The sequence below is a fragment of the Drosophila novamexicana genome, unplaced genomic scaffold, assembly GCF_003285875.2.
Source record: "Drosophila novamexicana strain 15010-1031.04,08,12 unplaced genomic scaffold, DnovRS2.1 tig00001062-arrow-arrow-pilon, whole genome shotgun sequence".
In the NCBI taxonomy this organism is placed as follows: Eukaryota; Metazoa; Arthropoda; class Insecta; order Diptera; family Drosophilidae; genus Drosophila; species Drosophila novamexicana.
In genome coordinates, this window is record NW_020824838.1 from 137226 (window position 1) to 157945 (window position 20720).

Genomic DNA, 20720 nt, shown 5'->3' on the forward strand with positions numbered 1-20720 from the left:
TGTCAATGTTGCTGGCTGCTACGCTTGCTCTTTTGCTCTCGCTCTCGCTCTCTCTCAGTCTTTATTTGCTCTTGGCCGACTGCGGCGCTTTAGCACTTTGGCTGGTTTTACTGGCCGCCAAGCCAATTCAAACGCTCATTCCATTTCATCCGCTCGTCCGCGTCCGTCAACATCCCACTTAACGTTTTTTTTCTTTCGGTTTCTAGCGCACACGAAGGCTGCGACTCGGCTTCACACACACACACACACACACAAACACTCGGCTATTTATCACATTTGAAAGCCGCCATTACAATAACACGAAACGGGAGCAGAGCGTAGACGACGATATTATTATCCACCCAGCGGCGACGACATCGATACCAACACCAACAAACGTCGTAAAACAGGCGCGCGTGTTCGTCGTCGTGGCAGCCCCTCGAAACCCACACACACACACACGCTCATTGAACACATACTAAGGCGCACATCGGCTCCAACCAACTCTTCCGCCCAACCGTCGCCCCTCCCCTAACCGACAGCCCAAATCTGCCGCCCTGTCCGCTAACAGTTCGGTTTTCGTGATCGTGCTCTCGTTCGTGCCCGAAGTCGTCGCGACTCTGGCAGCGGCAGCGGCAGCAGCAGCAGCAGCAGCAGCGACAGCAACAAATATTAACATTCAGGGACAACGACAACACGGCGACGGCGTCTGCGTCGACATCCCTACGTTTCAGTTCTGATTGGAGATTCGTGCGCCGCCGTTGCTTGCACGCGGCAATTGTTCAGCTCAGCTGTGAATTATATTAAGTTATTTTCCAATTCCGATTCCGTTTTCAACTCATTCACAACTGTTGCAACTCTTGACTATGCTTTTTGCAATAACAAAAGAATAACGAAGAAGAATACAAAGTATAACGGAGCATTCAAGAAAACCAATCTGAAACAGTGCCTCAAGTGTTTGTGCTTACAGTTATTTTAGCAAAAACTTTCCATCGCCTAGAAGAACAACAACAAGAAGAACAAGAAAAAGACAACAACAACGAGCGGATTACGAAAGCTTCCAAGCAACGGTAAGTACATAGATATACATATATCTATATCTATTGGTATGTATCTAAGTATCTATCTATTTATGGTGCATAGAAAAGATGCAACAAATAGTTACAATTACATACAAACATATAAATGAATATGTTACACCAAATACGACCCGACCCGACCCGACCCGACCCGCCCTAACCAAACTTTTGGCCCTATCCACCTTTGCACCTCTCCATGTAGAGTCGAACAGGTCTCCACTTGTGGATCTCTGGGGTTTTTTCGAGGAATTTCAACTTCAACTTTTGAAGCGAAATTTGTATCTAGAACGTAATTCCATGTGCTTGAATTGTGCAAAATAAAGTATGGCAAATTCTTAAGGGAAGTTTTATGTTTTAATTTTCAAGTTTTGAGTTATTGCAGAATTGCAAATTGAAAATTTATTTATGACATGCTAACAAGTATATGTATCTATACTCTGTACGGGGTTTCGGGATTCAAATGAATATATGAATAGTAAATAAATACTCTCATCAGAAAGTTAAATATTTTAATCTTTCCTGTAATATTTTTTATTAATAAACAGCCTACAATAGAGAATTGTTCTAATATTTATATTTTAATCATTTTTCCTTAATAAAATGCGATATTCAAATCTTAATTTATGATAAAATCATGAAATTGTTAAAAAACAAATATCAATAAATATTATATTTTTAATAATATCGTTATAAACGGAATGAAGAGTTCCAAATTGCAAAGCCTTTAACGACTTTCTCTATAGGATTAAAAAATAATATCTTATTTAGTCCTTAAGATGAACTTGATTCTTGAATATATTCAAATTCATAGTATATTTAATTCAAGTTGAAGTCAAAGTGAAAACAGTATAGAAATATTTAAATCCGTGCCAGCATTTGTTATACATCGCGAAGGCAGTCGGGCATATTGTATCTCATAGTACAAACAAGTAGTTGTGCATTTTATATATGTAGATACAAAGATACATAGATACATAGATACAAATTGGTTTGTTGTTGCTTTTCGGTTTTGCTTCAGTGATCTTTGTCGTTTTCCGTCTCCCATTTCCTTTTTGTTTTCCAACACACAAACGACTCGGCCCAATCCCAAATCGGATCCGAATCGGCTCGGATCGGATCGGATCGCAATTGAAAACGGTTCGGCGGTTCGGCTAGCCCAGCCCGCGCTCGTCAATCGTCGACAGTCAGCTCGGCCGCACCCCTTTTGCGCTGCAAGCGAGGGGCGTGGGGTGTGGGGCATGGGGGCGAGGTCGCGGGATGGGGCAGCCGGGCAGCAATCTAATAGATCCCCGATTCGCGTGCAGTAGCTGGCTGACACATTCCATTGCCTGGGCCTGTGTGTCCATGTGTATACACAATAGCAAAAGCAACGGTACTTGAGCCGGGAATGATCGACCAGACGATGCCCTGCACACAGCAACGAATCGCCTTTGCATTAATTCATACTTTCATCTATACATACATACGTATATGCATACATATGTACGCACATGCACACATACATAAATACATACAACATGGAAAATGCATTTTCTAAGAACTTGGGTATTTCTTGTGCGATTGTTATGAAATTTGCAGAGCTAATAGAAAGTGACATGATTAAAAAAATCCTTTTTCTTTTTTTTCTTATATAACTATAATAATGCGACAAATAGTCGCTTTACTAATTCATAACTGTAAATAATAGCTATTGTAATTGTCAAAATATGATTATAATTTGAATTTACATAAAAACTTGCTCTTAAGCCACATATACACCCGTTCTCAAAGGGTGCAGGGTATGAACACACAACAGCGCGTAATTTCTGAATGAACTGAGCGAGTGTGTGTGTGTGAGAGAGAGAGAGAGAGAGAGCGCGATCTATGCTTTGAGCAGCATAAATACATGCATACATACATTCGAATAAGCATTAATACATCTCCCTCTCGCTCTGCCTCTCTTTCTCTGTCTCACTCGCTCTCTGTGTAACGACTTGATAGCTGCTAGTGCAATTCCCAGCAGCGGCGTCGTCATCACTTCCGCTGCGGCGTCATGACAACCCTGGCGCACGACCAGCTACAACACCTGTGCGTTTGGGCCACACACACAAATTATGCAAATCACATTAAAATTGTAGGCAAAAAAAAAAAAACAAAAAAATATATCCCAATCTCCAATCTCGATTTGCTTTTTGTCAGCTTAACCTACTTCACACACATACACACACACACACGCGCACACATACTCATGTACACATGCAGTAAGCGCAAAGGAAACCCACTCAAACAACAACAATAATAACAACCGCTCAACTAATCACACATAAATATTGCTGTTGTTTTGTTAATGAAACAGAGCAGAAGCAAAAACAATAAAAGCGCCTTGTCTCTCCCTCTCCCTCTCTCTCTCTGGCCGAGCTTTTCAACAGCGCACAACTTGCGCTCACGCGCAAAAAAATTATTCTCAAATTATAACTGTTGTTCAGCCGGTGATCGCGAGCAATTAAAGAGAGCGCAAAACACAGTCGCGCCAGCATGACTAACACTTTTCAACTGTTGCTGCTGCTACTGTTTAGCTGCCTGTTGCAGCACCCAAACAAAAACAAAAACAAAAAACATTCATGACAACTGTAAACTAAAACAAAAGCACGTCAGCTGCGCAGCCACCCACACACACACACACATACATACACGCATCCCATGCAAACATACTTGCGTACTTTCTCTCCCGGCAACTCTGCCTGGGACTTTTGCTAGATACTGCAGGGAGGTTTTTTGTCGCACGTGTTGCTTAAGCTACAATTTACCGAATTTATTTATACAAAAACATACAAAATTATTAATAAATTCCGCACAATGCGCTCGCTTCCTAATTTGATCTTTTCTTTTAGTTATTGTTTGCCTTTATTTATTTAAGTCATCGCAGCTGTAAGGCTCTGCCTTCAGAAATTCCATCAAAAGAGCAAAAATCCCCAAAAACAAAAATTGCCAACAACAGAGAATTATTGACAATGCTCTTTAAACGCAGAATATTGCCATATCAGTTGCTTCTGCTGCTACTTTTTATTTTCATTTTTTCCTTTCGGCTGAATTCCTTAGTTATTTTTGCATTGTTGTTGCTGAATGCTTCTCTGATTTTTATCACTTGACGTGCTGCGCTTTTATCTCAAGCAGCTCATCAACTTGTGTCACACACACGCACACACACACATACACTCTTAAGGTTTTATGCAATTGTTTGTGCGCGTTATTAGCCCTCGGCTGAACAGTTGCTCAACAGTAGTAGCTCGCCCCAAGGAAAAGCTACAGCTAAAAAAAACAACAACAACAGCAACAACGGCAAAAGCGGAATTTAAAAAGTGGAACACAAACAACAACAAAAAAAGAGTCTAAAAGCAGGCAAAATAAAAGAAAAGGTCAGTGACCAAAATATGTTTTGCAATTGAGCAAAACCAACAAAAACAACAACAAAAATAAAGTTTTAAGCAAAAAAGAATGTAGCAAAAGGCAAGCGAAGTGATAGCAACAAAGCGAAGAACAACATTTTCGAATTTCTTTAAACTTTTCGCTGCTTCTTCGCATTTGTGTAGCAAAGGAAGTGGGCTAAAAGTCGAAAATTTGCAGCGTCTGCAAGAAGGATTTCAACATGCACGTGACCAGCCAAAGCTTTGCTAAGCTCATAAACAGCAAACGACTGAAATAGAGAAGAAGAGAGAGAGAGAGAGCAATAGAGAGAGCGAGAGTTGCGCACATCCGTCTGAAGCCTATTTATTTTGTAGCGCTTTAATTCAATTAACGCCGCCGGCGTCGCTGTCGTCGCAGCTCAATGTCCAATGTCCGCGTCAAGTATTCGCCCAGTTGTGGCAAGGCGAAAAAATTGTTTCCTATTTTGCATGCGATTGGTCAAAGCAACGGCGAAAAAGCACTGAGGACTTATCCATGTGTGAGTGTGTGTTGTGTGTATGTGCCTGGGCAGAAAAAGGCAATATCAGCAAAAAAATAAACACACACATACATACGTATAAAAATAAGCAACTACGAAATGCAAATGAAATGTAATTGAAAGCGTCGCTGTCGCTGCCGCTGTCGCTGCTACCCTTAAGCTCTTGCCAGGGGACATTGTCCGTTTATGGAACAGTGACAACTGTGTAGTTGGAGGGCGTACAGACACACAGTGGTTGACAAACGTAATGTCAATTAGGATGCCCAACAATTTTGGTTTTTATGCTAAGCAAAGCATATTTGTGACAGTGTGCACCACGCACAAAGCAAAGAGCACATGACAATAAGCAAAAGCTGTGTGTTGTATATTTAATCCTCTCAAAGAGGATTTTTAACGCTGCGTCGCTGCCTTTTGCACACGGCACCAACACACACACACCCACACACAGACAGACTGACAGGCAGACAAACAAACTGAAACAAGCAAATTTTTTTCTCAGCCGTCAAGGAGCGCGCACAAGAGGAAAGTCACCTCTAAAGCACTCAGCGCAAATACATATCCCCAATACAGGCGCACGCATACAAACACACGCACGCACAGTGCGCGATAAGCTTAATTGAGTGCGCGACTGGTGGTGGTGACTGCGACTGCGACTGCGGCTGCAGCTAAGGTGGAGCAGAGCAGCGAACGGCAGGCATACACAATTTTATCAAGGGGCCAAACGTCGATTGCACAAACACAAACACAGGGGTAGCACTCACATACACATACAAACATACGCAAACACGCCAGGAGAGCAATAAGGAGAATACAAAAATATACACGCAGGCAGCGACAACGACGCGTCGCGACGTCGTCAATTCGCCCTCAGCGCCAACCCCAGATCACGAAGAGAAAGCAGCGAACGCTGCTGCGTGCTTTTATTTCAATAGTCGCTGTCTCTGCCGTTTCTTTTGTTTGTTGTTGCTGCTGCCGGGCCGAACGATCCTCATGTTCGCCTCGTTCACAGCTGGGCGGTGCGGGTGGACATGCCAGCGGCCGCTCACGCAGCTGTTTTAATAAAACTCTACACTTATGAGTATAGAAATGTGTGTGTGTTTCGGCATTTACACGCATGTATGCTTTCCAGAGGATTTCTTGCTGGACGTCGTATTTGGGTCAGCTTTTTAAAAATATACATTTCTAATTACCATGCAGAACGCAAGGAAGCGGCACATACACCCAGACTCGTTAAATATTGTGTGTGTGCGCAGCCTTGCGTCATTGGCAATCCCAAAAAAATGTGTGTAACTAAATATGTCGCTTTCCGGTGCGCGTGAGAGCGCGAGAGGCTCTCCACAAATTCGCTTTCTGTTGCTCACTCCCGCTCTGGCCGGTTGCTATCAATGCTGGTCGCAGTGCATGAAGCTTTAAAGATCTTGCGCTCTCCTGTTCCTAGCAAAAGGCATTTTTTGTTGCTCATTTCAATTCACAGCAAAATTCTTTCCTCATGAGTTGCAGTTGCGAGTGGCTTTTATCTTTCATGCCTGTACAGAGCGTGCATGAATGTAAACAATACAGTTGCACATACCAATGTATGTGTGAGCTTCCTTGAGCGTACGTTATCAGTGCTGCGGGTTAAGAAAACCACAAAAACTTTGATTTCGTCAAAGCACAGCCCTCACTATAATCTGTCACACGGCTGTTAAAGTAGACGGCAAATGTTACTTAACAGCAAGACATAACAGCGCCTATAAGAATAACACTGCTTCAGCTGTTATTCGCTACAATTCCTGTTAAGCATTTTTATAAATCATTTTAAATGTGTTTCAATCAACTTTGGCTCATAACCTGATGCCATTAAACATTAATTAAATAAACAAATGGATCAGACAAGGAAAAATACTAAATTTTGGCTAAAGCTGTGATAGATCTTATACGGATTTTGCTTCATCGGAAGTACTAGAAATATGTTCTACAAGGAAATGCATAAAGCATTCTCAAGATCACAAAATACGCCGTTACATTTTGAAAGGGGGAAAATTGCTCAAAAATGACTTGCTACATCAACAGCTTCCACCTGAGAATGGACTTTTTGCACATGCATATATTAACTGGCATTACCTGTGGTTGGTTTGCTGGCTTTCCCTCTTCCACTGATTTACCGCCCACGTAGGTGGATTCTTTATTAATGATATAACTTGTTTTAAAGCCCATTGAAGGGGACTGGTGAGCAATCCACAGTTGAAACTGTAAGGAGCTTTGGGAATTTCCACCCGCAAATGTGGAAATGCGCGATTGTATGAAACTTTGCTTAAGGGAATTTGAGAGGCATTTCGTAATAGTCCCACTGATAGATGGAAAATGCGAGTTAAAGATTTGGTGGGTGAAGACTTAAGTACAAGAGCATTTCAAGGATTTTAATGAAAGTTCATGTGTTTCATGTATTTTTGGCATCGAATTCATTTTCAAAACTTTACATAAAGCGAATTTATTACCTAATGCGCCCTGGCGGCCCTTTCCGTGGAAATGCCCGCATACCAGGTAAGCCGTACTTATATGCCTAAGCCATCGCAACACGATCATCAAACAGCTGCGCCGATATCTTAAGGATCATAAAAGCCTTGCATGCATACGTATACCCGGCCCGACAAGGAGTAGGCATTGCCCAATAAGTCACTCAAGTCTACCCAAATCTAAATCTACTTTGCAGGCAGGCGGCCCACGCAAAAGCCAGGTAAATTTCACCAATTCACGCTATAAAAAGGACGCGCTTCACCTTTCCAACAAACTGTCGAGTCGCAGCTGTGGACGCTGCAGCATCAACAGAAAGAAAATAAGTAAATAAAAAATGCCGAAACCAACTGGTAACAAACGTAGAAGGCCAACCAAATGGACATCCAGGAAGTTTAAAAAGTTACTTAACTTCCTGCGAAAAAATCCTTACGAGCAGCCGAATAGTTTTGACTTTTACAGAAAGTTGTCGAAAATCTTTATATTTGACTTCGAGGCGAACGTAATTCGATCCAAAGTCAAGCAAATTGTGAAAGCGTATAAAAACGCGAAAACTCTGATAGATGTCAATACGAATTTTCCCATGTCGGAAGTACTGGAGATTTGTCCCTACTACAAGGAACTGCACGACATCTTCGATAAGCCGCTGCAGCTCAACAGAAACAGTGAAATCCCCGATGGCGAAAATATGGAAATACCTGAAACCAAGGAAAACATTCAACCAGAAGATACTTCAGCGGCGTCCACATCATTTGAAATTGAGAATCAGCACGAGGAGCATCCCACCGGGAAACTTGTCGCTTCGGAAGGAGTTAGAGTTCATCGTAAGCCGCTCTCACAGCAGGATATTCGCCTTCTGGAGCTGCACCTGCGGGAAAAGGAACTAGATCTAAGATACTTTGAAATACAGACCAAAGAGCGACTGGCGCTTCTTCAGATAGAATCAAGGGAGCGCATCGCCATGAGAAAATTAGAACTACGCTACAGGAATTCAATAAATTAGAATTGTAACATACGTTTTTATTATATTCCTATTTCATTCTTTTTTCAAATAATGTTACATGCAACAGTTTTACACTCATATTTCACGCTTGTTGGTGAAAATGTTAAAAATATAAGTTAAGCGCACACTAAAAGTGAATGCTACGAACAACTTTAACTTGTTGATCTGAGTATTATTCACACATGCCATATGCATGAATGTTACATTATATAACACCCATCTGCGACGATCTTTCTTCCAATATTTAACGCTCTTTTTGCGCCGTATTTGCTGAACTATGTCAAGCTTGCCTCCGCCCCCTCTGCTAGTTGTCTACGGTATACGCACATCGAATGCATGACCCGCATTTCCATGTCTAAATTAAGGACAACACCATAACATCAAAAAAAAAAAAAGAAAAGAAAATAAAAGAAAAGCTCGCAAGGCATCGGGGGGACAGACACAGTTGAGTGGGCCGCGGCGTGAAGCTGGCACAAAAACAACGCATAGATCAATAATGCTGACAGGCCACATGGAGTTGCAGAGCTGTTGGGGCAACTGGCTGAAAGAAGCGCCCTTCTCTCAAACAACAACAACTGGCCCACTGTATGTGAGTGTGCGTGTGTGTGTGTGTGTGTGTGTGTGTGTGCGAGTCTACAACATTTTATGGTTGACAAAATGTCAGCGAAACTACAGCCATAAATACATACACTGTACAAAATTGAGGCTTAGTTTCTTGTTGTCTTTTAAATGTAAACCTTTTTTGAAATTCGACGCAATTTTACAATAGTATATAACTTGATATATATAACCAAAGACAATATAAACAGTGTTTATATTGTCTTTGATATAACTATATGAATTAAGTTCGCACATCTCGAAATTTAACAGCGCTCTTGAATTTAACATTCAATTTTAGTTAACAGAACGTGCAGAGCAAGTGCAGCTCTGTTAAAAGAGGTTCGCCTGGCAAACGAGTTGCCCCCGGTTCGACGCCTGTTATAGTGGGTGTCAGATCAAAGTTTTTTTTATATTTAATAAAATAGTTTGTGTATTTTGTCTACTTTTAATGATTTTAAATGCCTTTGAGTAAACAAACAAGTATGAAATTGGACACATTGGCTTATAGATTAAAATGTTGTACAGTGTATGCATATGCATTGCATACGGTATGCATGTTGTAATCGAGCCTCGCTATTGGCATACCCAAAGTTGGCCACCAGCCATCGACAGTTGGCCAACAGCTAACAAATCAGTCGACGATCCAGTTGCCGGTTGCCAGTCGCCGATTGTCAAGTGGGGCTCACTGAAGCGACAGCCCCCTGTAACGAGTTTTTGCTGTTTACAACACTCGACTCGTCCACTCGACACGCCCATTGACGTTCCCTTAGCCCTAGACCAGCGGCCGTTACAGGGCCCACAGCTTAGGCTAGTTGTTTTAACGCCTCCACATTTGGAACTATCATAAAAAGCCCAACAACAACATGCCAAAGCAGAGGGCAGCGACAGTGGAGACATTTTGAGACATATTTTGAAACTGCAATTTATAATATGAAAAACGAAATATTTCAAATGTATTCCCAATATTAATTCTTTGTGCAGGGTAACTGCTAGTCGTGCATGCTCTTTCATAAGCAAATACGTTCTTTTGTGTGCTTTGAGAAACCACAAAATGTACCCAAGGAACTTTAAAGTTGTGCACACATTGTTGCTTATGTTGTTGGCCACCGTGCGACATCGCCGCTGATCTGTGCTGCATTTTGGGGTCTATTATTGAATTTCTCCACTTCACACAGTCGCAAACATGTGTGTGTGTGTGTGTGTGTCCCACGCAGTTACATTTCAATGACAGTTTCGACCCAATGGACAGCGCTTAGAGCTTTCATTGCGAGCTTAGGACTTTGCTAGTATGTATGCAAGTCTACACTAATATATATATATGTGTGTATGTGTGTGTGCATGTATTTTGTTATGCTCTGGCATTGGGCAGCCCACATGCCCATACATACATATGCATATGTGTGCATGCATATATATGTGTGTAAATGGGGGCTGCTGCTTACGTGGCGACCTTTTTTTTTTGTTTTGAGGCAAGCTTTTTGTTTCTGCCATTGTTGTATTTGCTACCACTTTGCCTACGTGCAAAGGAATTTCTACACTTGCGCACCAAAGCCAACGCGAATGAGGTAAAAAGCGACAACAACAACAACAACGGGACTTTATGACGAACGTACGACGTTAGAAAACGAAACGAAGACGAGAAAAAAATTAATGTATATAGGTGTCTGTGTATGTGTGTGTTTGTGTTTGGCTGCGTCTGTATGTGTTAAGAGCCAAACGGCTCACACAATCAGTCAACAAATTGTCGCTGGAGGAGCGCTGGGCGGAGGAAGCATTAGAAAATCATAGAGCAATCGAGGAACCGAGCCAGAAACAGTTGGCGGTTAGCGGGCCACAGCGACGACGACGACGACGACGACGACGACGACGACGTCGAGACGAGACGAAACGATCGTCGTAGCTTGGAGTAGTCGCTGCTTGGGGGGTGTGGGGGGCGTGCTGACTGGCTGGCTGGCGGTACATGTGTTTGGTGCCAACCTGCGATACCTGTTCCGCGTGACGGCAGCAGCGCCAGCAGCAGAAGCAGCGGCAGCAGAACCCTGCCAGTTAGTCAGTTGCCGCAGTCATCAACAGTTGGCTACCACACACACACACACATACATATAAATATATATGTATATACACATATGGATATGGACATGTTCGTCTAATGCTTTTGTCGCGCGCAGCCAACTCATTCACTCGTGTTTTTGTATACCCTGTGCCCATTGACAATGTTCAGCCAAAATGGGTATATGGCTTTTGTGCATAGATGTGTTACAGGCAGCAGGATATTAATATTATTGGTGAGCATCAGCAAATCGATTCCCACAATCCCTTCATAATGGCCAGGTACACCGAATATGGCAGAAAGTTGACATTCAACTATCGATAACGATAACTCTAGTTATCCCAAAAAATATAATTATCGATGATAATCAGCTGCAATCTTTTGAGCATTTATCGAAGATTCAACAGGGTAACTCCTAGTCGCGCTCACATGACTAGAGCATTCTTCTTTTTTTCTGTTTACACAGCCAACAGCGCTGTAGGAAATCAAACAGACCCTGAGAGCTTCCAACGCAGCGCTCTCTTTCTCACACACACGCACACATTAAGAGAACAGCGCAAGCTCCATGACGGCGCGGTCACAAGCGCAGGCTGGGCCGCCGCCGCTGCCGTCGTCGTCGCTGCCGCACGACAACACTGATCGGCTTTTGATTGTGGGGGCGATGTGCGACTGTGTGGGCCATGTGTGTCCCAAGTGTCACGCAGCAGCCCCCACATAAAAAATAGACAACAACAATAACAAAAACTGGAGGCAAAGCATCAACCTACTTTTGGGCTTAAAATATTGAGTAACACTTTGTGAGCGCATACATTTTAGGGGAAAATTCATTTAAGTCCTATTAACGGGCTGCTCTTAAAAGCTCTGCTCTGCTCTTAAAAGTCTTAAACGGCTACCACTGAGCTTTACATAAAGAAACTGCTCTCAAGGTTTCAGTACACAGAAAAGCAGGAGTTAAAGAGGAAGTTAGAGCGCTTACATTTACATACAAACACACACTCGCTCACACACACACACACACACACACACATACACACACACACACTCACTCACACGCACATATTAGATCAGCGACTAAGTAGAACAACAATAAAAAAATAGTAACAATGGGCAGCAGCACTGCGATCGTTCGTGGTAAAGCTCCACCAGAAAAACAACAACTCAAAAGTAGAAAAAATTAAACAGACTGCAAAAAAAAAAACCAACCAACAACACGCAATAGGGCAAGGCAAACAACAACAGCGCTAGCGGCAGCAGCAGCGACGTCAGCAGCGAACTGAGCTGAGCCAGCAACAGGAATTTACGATTCAGTGGCTACCTTGTTGTTGTTGTAAGTCTGTATGTACACACACACACACACACACGCACACTTAAACATTCATGTATTTGTATTTGTTGCTATTTCACCTGGGTTGGGGCGCTCAGTATATATGTGTGTGTGTGTGTGTGTGTGTGTTTGTGTGCATGGATCTTCGCCTAGGTGCGCCTGTGTGTTAGAGAGAGCCTATTAGGCAAAGCACTCGCTTCCGTTGTAAGAGCATTCGGTAAGGGCAGAGGCGGGAACCGTTACGCTTAGAGTATAGAATAGACAAAAACCAAAACAACAACATCAGCCAAGTTTGTAGGTGTGTAGGATCAGCGTAGAAATTGAGAGGTAAAACAACATTTGGCAGCTTAAAAAGCTGCTAGCAAACCATATCTAAACAACAAAAATCCAATTGCGCAGCGCTTATAGGATTCCAATTTGAAAATTCGTCATTCGCCTGTACGCTTCACTTGTAGAATTTACAGTTGCTTACGTAATACCGCACCAACACAAGCGCCTACACACAAACGCTCCTTCAAATGCACACACGTACACACAGACAATTAAAGTTTTTTGTTTTTGTTTTTTTTTTGTATGAGGCCTGCGTCGCTGGCTCAAGTTTCCACATGTTTTTCCAATTGCCACAAAAGCCAAGCCAACCACACACACACACACACACACAGGCACAGTTGGAAAAACCAAAGGCATTGACGGCGGCTGCGGCCCAACCCCAGACCAGCCCGATGGCCGCCCAACCCAAGTGCCGCCTATTGCCCTTACAATTACAAGCACACAGAAAGAGAGAGGAAGATGGAGGGCAACAAAAACGGCTGCTGCGGCGCGGCACCCAAAGTTGTTTCTAGCTTTTTCTTTTTCCATCATGTTTTTCTTTTTAACCCCGTTTCGTCAACGTTGTCGGCATGTCCGTTCGTCCGTCCCCTCCTCCTCCTCGCAGGCCCCATCGCGTGCAAGGGAAATTAAAAATTCAAAAAGTCAAAGGCGCAAGCAGCGAACCGACGTCCGACTGTGCGAGAGAGCGAGCGCAGCGAAAACAACACAAGTGTAGAGAAATATATATATATATATATATAGAGAGAGAGAGAGCGTCACTTTGGAGACTTGGGGACTCGGCGATCAACTGTTCGTTCCTTTTGTGAGAGCGTAACGTTGACTGCGCTGCTGGCAGCGCAGCTGGCGCACTACACAACTGCGACCGACGGATGTAGGATTGCTGTCTATGTGTGTGTGTAGCAAGAAGCTAATAAGCGGGCAAGTAGAAGAAGAAGAAGAAGCAGCAACAGCGGCAGCAGCAGCAGAGGCCTCGGTCGTCGCTTGGCTCGTCGTTTAGGAGCCGAGGATCGCTCAGTCAGTGTATTGGTGTCAAACGAGACGGACGAATTTGGCGGCAAAGAGATTTTCATTGCGTTTCGTTCGTTCGTTCGGTCGCGCCCCCTCTCCCACTCTATCTTTCTCACTCGCACCAAATTGTGAAAATTTCCATTTGGAAATTTTGGGCACCGACAACGACAAGAAAAACAAGCAGTTTCAAAGTTAAAATTAAGCAAAACGTGCAAAAACATAAAAGTAAAAGTTAAGCAAAGGAAAACTGCAGGCGTCAGCAGTTAACGGAAGCCAGTAAAGAAAGGTGCATAAAAAAAGAAATGTGAAATACGTGAAAATTATTTTGCCAATGCCAGCCGCCCCCATTGAATCAAAAGTCGCGCATGTCCCAAAAGTGCCTGAAAATACACATATACATATGCAAACATATAGCTTGCATACATATATGTTTGCATGACTGTGTGTGTGCTGCTGCTGCCATCGCAAGGGGGTGTAAAAATAAGCGCATGTAAAGTGATCTCCGCAGGCCCGCCTCCCACCCCTTAGCAACGAGCGCTTATCATGCGCCCTATCCGTGTGTGCCTGAACGTGTGCGTGTGTGTATGTGTCTGTGTGCGCCTGTGTGCGTGCGTGCGTGTCGGGGCTGCGCAGTCGGCTTCCTGCGCGAGGACTTTGACTTGTTCATTTCATTCGTTTTGACTTCGCTCATTCGCTCGTGAGGCCCGCTCAAGTGAGGACGTGTCAGCGGCAAGCGTAACTTAAAACTCAGCAGAATAAACTAAATAGTTATCATTGTGCATAATGTAAGAAGTTCACTTGTTTTAAAAAGTTCAATATTTATAAACAATAAATTCAACACAATTTTTTTCTTTCAAAAATATGTGCACGTACATATGAAAGCGCACAAACAAAAACTATTTATTAATGCCACTGCGCTAGATCAGCGAAGCAAATTATTTTTTTTTTACTGCTGCAAAAGCTGCGACGGAACTTTAAAAGCTCTCTGCTGCCATTCGCTGTAGTGTTTGTGTGCGTGTGTAAGAGAGCGGCAATGTTTTTATGTAGAAATATGCGGCAAGTGTCTAACGCTCACTCTCGCGCTCTCTGAGATTTTAGTTTGAGTGACTGGCAGCCCATTCAATTAATTTGAACAAGTGCACTACGAAACAATAACAATTACTACGAAAATTGCAATAACAAAAAACAAGAAAATAAGAAAAGAAAAAGGGCAAAAGCATAAACAAAAAGCGAAAGGCATGTGTAATAATTAGACAGCAAGTGAAATTGTAAAATTAATGATTTTAAATTAAGTGTACAAAGCAGAGCCGTGCGATAAGATAAGAAGAGCGCGTTGGCAAACATAAGCAACAAGTGCAAGGGGCAAGGAAAACGGACAGAGCGTGTGTATGTGTATGCGGCCCTTGTATGTGTGCTTGTGAGTGTGCGAGCATGCTAAGGAGTTTCAACAAAAGCAAAAAAAAAAAAGGCAAAATGAATCAAGTGATAAGTGCTATGAACAATATTTATCAACGTGTGCGTGCGTGTGTGTGTGTGTGTCTCCAGCTACTTGGATATGCCGGATCTGGAGCATTCTACCAAGTTTTACGTTTGCTACTTCAGCTATTCGAAAATTTAATGAGTTTTGCTGCTGTGTAAACTTTTGCTGATTCTCCTTTACACAATTTACGTGCCTGTTGCTTAAGCTGTGTACGTGCATTTATATATATGTGTGTGTGTGTGTGTATTCGTTTTAATTTGTTTCTCTAAGCTTCCACACCCTTTGGCAAGTTTTCAAGTCTACACACACACACAGGCGCACGTCGTCCCACAAGCAAAATAGCACAAAAACCCAGCAGCGGCAGCACTTAAAGCAATTCATCAATATTACTGGGAAATTTTATGCAAACTTCCTTTCATAGTTTGAAATAATGGTGAATGAATGCCAGCATTCAAACTAAGCAGTGCGTAATGAAGGCGAGACCCAAGGTTGCCACAGTACGAAAAATGCACCAATATGGTACTTTGTTCATCCAATGTTAGACTAGACCCTTTTTCTACAAATATTACGTTTAATATTTACATTTAGATACATACAAAAAAAAAAAATTCTATTGCTTTGAAAAGTTGTATATTTAAATTTGTTAATGAGTTCCTGCTACTCTTATGTCACCTTCGACATTCATATTAAAAGGGAATTTAACTTGAGTACTAAATTTCCCTGTGTACATGTGAATTTCACTGTGCCTTTTCATGCTAGCCATTTCAACTGGGTCGTGCAACAGGCAAGCATATTCGAAGACTCACACGCACACACACATAAACAAACACATGCCAGTCGAGGCTCTCGCTTTGCGCTGCGATCGGTGCGTGCTCTGTGTCTGTGTGTGTGGGTGTATTATTGTTATTGCTGGTCTGCAGCGGTTGTTATTGTTGTAATTTGCCCATTTGAAACACATTTGAAATTTCCATTTAGATTTCCTCATTTAGTTGTTTTTTTTTTTTTTATTTGTGTTTGTTGTATTTTTCGTTTTGTTTTCCTGCCTGCTTGCCTAGCTGCCGCTGCCGCTGCCGCTGCCTGCATAATATTCAGACCTTTGCCGTCTATTTGACCTGTCGGGTCGTCTGTTAAATTAAATTTGGTTTGCATTTAATTTATGAGCGAGTGACGAAGCGTCCAGCGCTCGGCTCGGGCTCATTGTAGGCGCCCCGCCACCCCTTAAAACAATTTCCATTAACCCATCCTTTTGTGATGGGTTGAACAAGGACTCTAACTTTAGAACAGGGCTTTTAGGCAACTGGACACTCTTATGTGATTAATAAAACATATTTATTAACGTATTTTGAATTTGAAGCTATAACAAAATATCTCGTTCGCATTCTCATTATTCCTAACTAATTGGTTTCCTTTTAAATGTCTGAATTCCTTTGCAGCATTCTTTGATATTAACGTCAAAATGTTAGGCAACTAATCAACTAAAAAGGACGTCAAGGATATATTTGTATATGAATTAGAGAATTATCAATTGCATGCAATACGTTAAAAACAACACAGGCAAGGAATCTATTGTCCGAACCAAATTTGTTCCACGCCAATTGACGGAACAATTCAACTGACAATTAACAAACAACACAAAAAAACCCCCCCCAAAAACGGCTTCCAAATGAAGATGGCATCTCAACGGTTTTGTTTGCGCTGGAACAACCATCAGAGCAATCTGTTATCTGTCTTTGATCAGCTGCTGCACGCGGAAACCTTTACAGATGTGACGCTGGCCGTCGAAGGACAATACCTGAAGGCGCACAAGGTAATATTAATTAATTGAACGTCTGAGAGCCTTAGTCTAGCTGTAGTATTAAGGCATATCAACTGGAACTTAGTATGTTTAACTAACATTAGTTTTGTATTTGACAGATGGTGCTATCCGCCTGCAGTCCATATTTCAATGCACTGTTTGTCAATCATCCCGAAAAGCATCCGATTGTCATATTGAAGGATGTGCCCTATTCGGACATGAAGTCGTTATTGGACTTCATGTATCGCGGCGAGGTGTCTGTCGACCAGGAGCGTCTCACCGCCTTTCTGCGCGTCGCCGAGAGTCTGCGCATCAAGGGCCTGACCGAGGTCAACGATGACAAGCCCACATCAGCAGAAAGCGCCCCAGCGCCGCCCCAATTGCAACGCATACAGCCGTACCTGGTGCCGCAGCAGCGCAAACAGCCAAATGTGCTGGCTGCCAATGCCGCAGCGGCCGCGCTTCAAGCAGCTGCCACGCAGCAGCAGCACCAACAGCAGCAGCAGCAGCAGCAGCCGTCGCTGCTCAGCACCGCCCTGATGCCCAAACGTAAAAGGGGCAGACCCCGCAAGCTCTCCGGCAGCTCCAATGGCACCGGCAACGATTACGACGAGTTTGAACGCGAGGGCCTCATGAATGTAAGTGCGCAGAAAGAACCCGTAAGAGCTCGCAGTTTAAATGCCCTTGCAGCTTATAGTTATAGTAGAGTAGAGAATGAGAATTGTTAAAGTAACTTGCTGCAAGGGTTTAGACTGTGCAAACCAACTAATAGATGTGCATTGTTTAGAGGCTTTATTAATTTGAACCCAATTTACAAAATAGGACTCGGATATGGGCAATGGCAAGCTGTGCAATGAGTCGTATTCCGGCAACGATGATGGCTCCGATGACAACCAGCAAGAATCTGCGCACAATGACGATCTGAATGTGAGTGTGTCCCCCTTCTGTTGTCTTTGTTGATCGTCGCTAATGTTTGGGTTTTCACCAACTTTTCACTTTTGCAGGAAAGCCGCGACTCGCTGCCCACAAAGAGATCAAAGAGCGGGAAAGATCAGCGCATGGCACAACAAGACGACAACAGCACTTCTGGTGAGTGGAAAATGTTTCAGTTTTTCTCTCATTTCGTGCTCATTTATGAAACAATGCACAAGAACATCATTGTAAAGCGCAAGATTTGTCCTATATTAACCCTTAGTCTAAGCTTAACATTTATTATGCTAGCCCTAAGCAAAACACCATCAATCAATCAATCAATCAGTCTATTGATAAGATCAAACAGTTAATCAGTTAACATCACAATAAACCCAGGAACACAGCACAAGAAATCAATACAAATACGCAACATTCGAAAAGCATTCGAAAAACATTCGAAAATCTTTCGAAAAACATTCGCAATACTTTCGAAAAACATTCGAACAACTCATTTGCAAACATTTTCGAATTGTGTTATCGGAAAAGCTAAAAGGGATTTACGCATTTCATATTTAAAAAAAAAAAAAGAGGAAAAGAAAAACGAAACGTTTTCTCGCGTCGGTGTGCAGAACCACAAAAAAAAAAAAAAAAAAAAAAAAGAAAATGTGAGAAAAGTTGAGTTCAATTTTGTAGTGTGTACACGAATTCGTTATGATCGCGCATTTGCTGAGTTTCGCATTTTTTTGTGTTTTTGAAGCATCCTGCGAGCGCCAGGTGAGTGTATCCAATGCAACAAAAACAACAGCAACAACAACAACAACAATAAACAGACGCTAGTACGATGCCAAAGAAATGCAAATCCACAAATGCTGTAGAAGAAAAACAAAGAACAACAAAAAAGAAAAGAAAAGAAAAATTAATTAGTCAAGTTGATAATCGGGTTGAAGCTCACAGGGATTAAAGGCCGACGCTTGAAATAAATATTACAAAAAATAGATTGAACAAAATTTTGTAGCTGAAAATTAAAATGCAAAAAAAAAAACCGCGTAAAAACAAAAAGCGTAAAAAACCAAAGAAAAACGTTACACCTAAAAAGAAAAACTCCAGCTGATGAAAATTCATGGAAAATGCTGAAAACTAAAACAATTTTGTTTTCGTATCGCGTTTGCTAGAGTGTTGAAATATGGCTTGAAAATCCCTATAGCTTTTCCGAACCGATTTGAAACTTCGTTCATTTGTGTTTTTGCCTTTCTTTTGCATACTACACACACACACACACACACACACACACTCATCACAGCACAACAGCCAATTAATGAAATAAACATTTTTTAGATGGCAATGACAGCGATGGCGACGCCCTGGATACATCCTATATGGAGCCGCAACTGATGCTGGATGAATACGACGAGCCCGTGGAATTTAAGTATAATCCCCTAACGGACAGCTCACCGACGCAGGATCAGAACCCATCAGCGGACAATCAACATATCAACGAGCAGGCGCGCCAGCAGGCATTCCTCATTGCAGCACAGCGGAAACATCAGGCGGAAACCGCGGCGCTGGCTGCCTCAACAACAGCTGGCGGGGGCGGCGGCGGCGGCGGCGGCGGTTTGAAGCTCAACATCATTGGCATAGCCAGCGCAGCGGGTGGCGGCAAGTCCATGGTCAGCATACCGAAGCTGACGCCGATTGGCAAGGTGAATGCCGCCTCGACGCCGCTGGTGTCGCCCGCCTCGTCCTCCTCGTCCAAGCCGCGTGCACAGAAGCGACCCAAGCTGAAGCAGAATGGCGATGTTAAGAGTGTGTTTGCCGCTGGGCAGGAATATCTAGATCTGTACAATAGCAGCGATGGCTTTAAGCTCAAATCGGAGCTGTTGGGCGGCAGCACGCCCAATCTGAGCAGCAGCAGTGCGGGTGGCGCGGGCAGCATATCCGTTACGCCCACTGTGAAAACCAAACTCAATCTCAGCAGCAATGTGGGCGAGGGCGAAACGGAGGGCTCTGTGCGCGACTATTGTACCAAAGAGGGCGAGCATACGTATCGCTGTAAAGTCTGCTCCAGGGTCTATACACACATTAGCAATTTCTGCCGGCACTATGTGACCTCGCACAAGCGCAATGTCAAGGTGTATCCGTGTCCGTTCTGCTTTAAGGAGTTCACGCGCAAGGATAACATGACGGCGCATGTCAAGATCATACACAAAATCGAGAATCCATCCACAGCGCTCGCCAATGTGGCAGCTGCGAGTTTGGCAAATCAATCGGGCCTGGGCGTGGCCGTTGGCACAGCCACGCCGCCGGATTTGAATGCGCAGAACTCGAATCAATCGCTGCCGGCGACAAGCAACAATGCATTATCCACCTCATCATCGTCGTCGACATCATCCTCCAGCGGCTCGTTGGGGCCGCTGGCAACGGCAGCAGCGGCCGCTGCCGCGGCGCAGTAATCTCCACACATACAGACACACACACACACACATAAACACAGAGCCGCATATTCCAAAATGAGAACTATTAAAGAAAGAGAAAAGCAAAAGAAAATGTAAGAAAAGCCTGAGGCAGCGCCAGGCGCTACGTGTGCCTTATGTGCTTTAAGTGGGCGGGTTAGGTTGTGGCTTGGGGGGAAGGGTGGGGATTATGTATAGACTAGGGGCGGGTTTTTTTTTAGCAGAGGCCGTTAACATTTCAATTTTGTTAATTTTTGTTTTTTAGTTATTTACTTGGCTTTGTTAAAAGAAAAAG

General features: G+C 43.2%; 1 protein-coding gene across 3 annotated transcripts; it reads left to right on the top strand.

Annotated features, from left to right (window-relative positions):
• Nucleotides 1–172: 172 nt before the first annotated feature.
• On the top strand, nt 173–20579 carry LOC115766066 (protein tramtrack, beta isoform-like). 3 transcript variants are annotated; one of them, XM_030709867.1, is made up of 6 exons: nt 173–1049; nt 16702–17075; nt 17183–17701; nt 17886–17990; nt 18068–18152; nt 19311–20579. In XM_030709867.1, exons 2-6 carry the CDS (start codon nt 16932–16934, stop codon nt 20423–20425), a joined length of 1968 nt encoding a protein of 655 aa, XP_030565727.1. In that variant the 5' UTR covers nt 173–1049; nt 16702–16931; the 3' UTR covers nt 20426–20579. The 3 variants fall into 3 exon arrangements, with proteins under 3 accessions (XP_030565727.1, XP_030565728.1, XP_030565729.1); XM_030709868.1 differs by lacking the exon at nt 173–1049 and adding an exon at nt 13830–14074; XM_030709869.1 differs by lacking the exon at nt 173–1049 and adding an exon at nt 14494–14573.
• The last annotated feature ends 141 nt before the right edge of the window (nt 20580–20720 follow it).

Excerpts from the sequence above, each read along its gene's own strand:
- LOC115766066 (XM_030709867.1), top strand. The coding sequence starts at position 16,932 with ATGAAGATGGCATCTCAACGGTTTTGTTTGCGCTGGAACAACCATCAG. Across the intron at positions 17,702-17,885 it reads AACGCGAGGGCCTCATGAAT|GACTCGGATATGGGCAATGG; the intron begins GTAAGTGCGCAG and ends TTTACAAAATAG. Across the intron at positions 17,991-18,067 it reads CGCACAATGACGATCTGAAT|GAAAGCCGCGACTCGCTGCC; the intron begins GTGAGTGTGTCC and ends TCACTTTTGCAG.